General features: G+C 50.2%; 1 protein-coding gene across 1 annotated transcript; it reads left to right on the top strand.

The window, feature by feature from the left end:
• Nucleotides 1-2250: 2250 nt before the first annotated feature.
• LOC123186545 (barwin) lies at nucleotides 2251-3100 on the top strand. Its single transcript, XM_044598290.1, has one exon. The coding sequence runs from the start codon at nucleotides 2423-2425 to the stop codon at nucleotides 2921-2923; it is 501 nt and encodes a 166-aa protein (XP_044454225.1). The 5' UTR covers nucleotides 2251-2422; the 3' UTR covers nucleotides 2924-3100.
• The last annotated feature ends 2117 nt before the right edge of the window (nucleotides 3101-5217 follow it).

Below are 5217 nucleotides of genomic sequence, written 5' to 3'. Positions count from 1 at the left end.
TCGATCGCGTGGATCGATCCTGGGCGATTTTGCCCCAGAGAGCTTAGTGATATAGTAGACGCCCCATCCATTCCTCCACCCATGCTTTTCATTTTTACTTGTATAATTGAATCTATTACATCTTTTGAATCAAAAGTTCAATTTATATTTCGTTTGCATATTCGTGTCCCTTGTGTCGAGAGCTTTGAAACATGCCCACTTTTGAAAACGTTTTGACCAATTCTGAAAACTTAAGTGAGTTTCAACTACTAAAACTTGATAGAATGAATCATAAATTTTGCAAGTTTCAATGACTAAAACAATAAAACTGATACCCTAAGCCCTTAGCCCTAGATCCTATGCCCTAAGGCTGCAGGGCCATCTCCACGAATTCGGGGGCCCGGGGCGAAATACGAAATGCAACCCAATTTTTTTAAAATCATATATGACTTAAGAACTATTCCAGAAAACCTTATGCCTACGCAAAAAAATACATCATGCGAAAGCATACAAAATTTTGATCGATTACACAATGTAAGTAGAAATGAAACTCGATGCCAAACAATCGAACAAAATAGATAACATATGACAAATACTAATGTGGGGATACAAAAAAGTGCCAGATTAATAGGTTGATCTGTCCGTACCTCCTATAGTATGTGTAGACACTCCTGTTGTGGCATCGATAATAGAATAGTATCTTCATCTTGTCTTTCTACAACAGGAAATTAAATTGAAATAAATGGGGCAATTTGAGTTCAATGGATAAATGATTCTTTTTCAATTCAATGTTCAAATTGATCAATTTACAAAACAACACATACAACATCAATTTACAAATTAGCTACTGATATGCGTCTATCTATGTCCAAGAAATTACCCAGCAGTGTCGGCGTTTATCGGCTTCCAAGGCGCATCCAGTCCTGGGCATTGGGGACTAGAGGAGGCATGGGAAGGCGCCCGACAGCAGTAGTATGGCAGCTGGGCCTCTTGGGCATAGCCTAGGGAGCCCTTGAGGGGACGGTGTGCTGGGGCTAGCGCGGAGCATCTAGCATGCCGGGCTGGACTGGAGGAGAGCAGCGGCCGATTGCAGGAGGGAACGGGATGGAAGATGGCTAGAAGCGGCGCGAGCGTGCGTTGCGCACGATGGGGGTTGGGGGTGGAGGCGGGCGAACCAGTCAACCAGGGGAGGGCTGCGGGCCTGCGACCCTAGGGCTCAAGGCTGTAGCAGGAGATTCTAGGCGATAGCGGGCGTTCGCAGACAGACGTGCACGACTGAACGGATGAAGTTTTTCTCTTGTTTTCTCCCCGATCGGGGGCCCCACAATTTTGGGGGCCTTGTGCGGTCGGCCACTTTGGCCGCCCTCATCGACGGGCCTGTAAGGCTGAAGTCCTAAACCGTATACCCCTAACAAATGTAACTTGGTGAAACTTATGATGATTCTCAAGTTTTAATATTTGAAACTCGGTAAATTTTTATAAAGATGTATAAATGTATCCAAAATTAGTCTTGTTAAAAAGGACTTGTTGCAACGAACACGAATATGCAAACGAAACTTAATTTAGACTTTTGGTTCAGAAGATACTATAGATCACATTTTGAGATAAAATAAAAACACATGAGAGAGAGGGGGTGGGGGTGGGGGGGGGGGGTGGGGTGGGGTGGCGCATCCAGCTCTGCCAAAAGCTAGCATGCATGGACCCCAATGCAGCGATTAAGGGCTAATGACATAAACTACCTAGTGCACCAACCTTAAAGCACATGGGTGGCCGCATGCGTGCGTGCCCAGCGGATTTTCACATCAGATTTTCTGATGTGAAGTGTGTGTATATAAAAAATTACAGCGAAAGCATCTATATATATAATCAATCGTAATCTAATTGTTGTGATATATATTGAGTGAAATTATCAAGATGTGAGGGCCCGTTTTCTTCTCACGGATTTTTGTTGGACTTGTTCTAGGCAGTTGTGTTGTCGGTATCTCAATGAATTGGTGAGGACTCAATTTGATAACAATAAATCGAGCTATCCTATCTAAAACTTCCAATTATGCGCAAAGATATGTCTTCCTCCTGGCTTTCGCACACGTGCTGGCAATTGCAGCCGCACAAATTTGTTGACAGTGACACGCTGACATGATTACATAGGCATCCATAATCCATCCACACTTGTGACAATTTTGCTAAATTTTCCAGCTAGGCAGCAGGACACGTAGCCACAGCTCTTAAAAGCATATGCACGTCCATGTGAGCTGTTCATGCAATTGATCCAGTTTGGAAAATTCGTAGAAGCTGTGAAGAGAAGAAAAGTCTACCATCACCGTACCATTCCACCTCTATATAATAATGGTGGCGGCGAAGAGCGATTCCCATTAAGTGTCCGCGGCTGCTAGCTCCTCCTCCCTCTGTGGTACGATCATCCTCCTCTGCTACGTTGACCAAGATGGCCGCGCGCCTTGCGCTTGTGGCGACGCTCCTGTGCGCCGGAGCCGCGGCCGCCGCGGCGCAGCAGGCGAGCAACGTCCGCGCGACCTACCACTACTACCGCCCGGCCGAGAACGGCTGGGACCTGGGCGCCCCTGCCGTGAGCGCCTACTGCTCCACCTGGGACGCCGGCAAGCCGTACTCGTGGCGGTCCAAGTACGGCTGGACGGCCTTCTGCGGCCCCGCCGGCCCCCGCGGCCAGGCGTCGTGCGGGAGGTGCATCCGGGTGACCAACACGGGGACGGGGGCGCAGATCACGGCCAGGATCGTGGACCAGTGCGCCAACGGCGGGCTGGACCTCGACTGGGACACCGTGTTCGTCAAGATCGATACCGATGGCATGGGGTACCAGAGGGGCCACCTCATCGTCAACTACGAGTTCGTCGACTGCGGCGACAACCACATCAACTTCCATGGAAAGAACGAGACGCTACCGGCCAGCACTGGTGCTGTTGAGTAAGTAAAAGCTAGTAGCACATGCATGCATTGATGTTGCATTGTTGCGCTGTACGCAAACATGTATGCATGCATGGCACGGAAGTTGAATAAGTCAAACGGGAAGTTGGAATGAATTTCATGTATGAATCTTATGATTGTAACAGCGGAAAGTGAAATAAATCTCAGAAGTTGGCAGAAATCAGGTGCATGAGCAGTAGAATTTGGGAGTTGTATTAGCCTTAGGTCACTCCGGCTGCCGGCTTGGGTGGCAGCGGCGTTCTTCAACGAAGACGTGGAGCCCTTTGGAGAGCGTATATATCCCGGCGGGGTTGCTGGTGGTGCCCCGGATCTTAACGGCGTGCAGCAATCCGTGTGGCAATGGCGATAGTGACGAGGCACCGGATGGACGTTAGGCCAACTCCACCGCGCAATCCCAAACAGACGTCCGTTTTGTCCGGATTCTGTCAGTTTGGAAAGGGATTTGGTGTTGTGTCCGGGCGTGTCCTGGGATGCGGTGGCCGTGCGCCCAGCGCACGGGCGCATCCCGGCCGCATCCTGTCCGCGTATTATTTCTTTGCAAGTTCTTAACTTTATTTCATCATTCTTTTTGATATATGAAAAATACATCATCACATTTTGACTAGTAAATCAAGACTAAAGAAAACAAGAACCACAAGAATACATTTTAGAAGATACCCAACTTCCATAACTGCTTCCTTGAGTTGGGTTAGGGCCTTCTCGATGCACTCGTTGTTGATCTGTGGAGGAGAAGGCTCGATCTGGCATCCTCCTTTCTTCTTCAAGTCAGAAGTCGATGTTACTTCCTCCTCACACCTAGTCTCGTGTCTAGCCTCTAATCTAGCAACAAGTGCACTTGTCTCATTTACAGCCTCTATGCTAGCTAAAAGTGCACTAAATTTTATTCTATCAATATATCGATGTACTCTTCTTCCCAATACCAAAACTTGCATCCATTCTACACAACAAAATTTGAAGTTAGCACAACCAGTTAAATCTAGAGCACAAACCGAAGCTAAAAAAAGCGCATACCCCATCGTTTAAGCACTTGATGAACACCCATCCGGGACGTTCCGGCGTTGTAGACACGCGGCGCACGACCATCCTTGGGCAGTGGTCGCACTTAATGAGTGGCAACGGTGCGCCGGCGAGCTTTTGGGCAAGCACCGTGCCCGGCCGACCGCCATTCGTGTATCTGCCGGCGGACCACCGACGGTGCAGATCCGAGCGGCTAGAGGAGGAGCCGCTACCTGCATATGGCCTTGCGGCCCTGCCAGGGCCTTCCGGCGAGGTGCCCGGCCAGTCCATGGCGCGGCCCGGCCTCCCACAGCCGGCCGAGCTCAAGACCAACCGGATCCGCCCCAAAACTGGCCGGCGGGTGCGCAAACCAGGTAGCCGTGGTTGGGTAGCTCGGCGGCGCCGAGGGGAAGGGGTTGGCGAGCTCGCGTCCGAACTGCACGGCGGCGACGAGGGGAAGAGTGGAGGGGGTGCGGCCGGAGGGAGGGAGGGGGGCGGATAGAAAAAGGCCTGTGTTGTGCCACCGACTGGCGGGCCAGGGGAGGACACGCGCAGACGACCCGCACGTCCGCGTGGTGTCCATTTCACCCTAAAGCGGCGCAAACTTGGGCCGCGGATGGGTCGAAAGCGGACACAAAGCGGACAAAAGTCCGTTTGCGGCCGCGCGATGGGGCGTCTCGTTTGTCCCTTTTACCCCAAACGGACGGGGGCAGACAGGATAGGGTCGCGCGGTGGAGTTGGCCTTAGAGCAACTCCAATGGGGCGACCCAAAATGGACGGCGATTTTGTCCGTTTTTTTGTCTGTTTGGGTCGGCCGCCCGCCCGGTGTCCGCTCTCTTTTAGATTTGGGTCGGCAGCGCCCAACGCGCTGACCCATATGTGCCGGCGTGGCCGGATGGCCGCCCAATATTACATTGATTTGCATTCAAACATATTGTCAAATAACATAGTTTACCGAATAATAGTGTAGTTTTACAAGCTGGATACAGATAAAAATGTTTCACATAGTTTTGCAAATGAATAAAATAAGATACATCTATTGGTTGCCAACATGAGCCCACATATGCTCAACCAAATCATTTTGCAGCTGCACTTGAGTTTTCCAATCACGCATGTCTTCATGAAATTGGGTGAACTGTTCAAACGTTGCCGCTACTCCATGCTCAGGCACAACATTCTCACCCTGAAACTGAAAGCCTTGATCGTACAGACGTTCCGGGCGCTCGTCTTCTACTATCATATTGTGCATGATCACACAAGCAGTCATCACCTCCCATAGTT

The sequence above is a fragment of the Triticum aestivum genome, chromosome 2A (genome assembly GCF_018294505.1).
Source record: "Triticum aestivum cultivar Chinese Spring chromosome 2A, IWGSC CS RefSeq v2.1, whole genome shotgun sequence".
Lineage (NCBI taxonomy): Eukaryota > Viridiplantae > Streptophyta > Magnoliopsida > Poales > Poaceae > Triticum > Triticum aestivum.
Note: the sequence above shows the minus strand (reverse complement) of the source record. Positions and strands in the feature narration are given on the sequence as shown.

What these genes read in the sequence shown, in the direction of transcription:
- LOC123186545 (XM_044598290.1), top strand. Translation starts at nt 2,423, where the DNA reads ATGGCCGCGCGCCTTGCGCTTGTGGCGACGCTCCTGTGCGCCGGAGCC.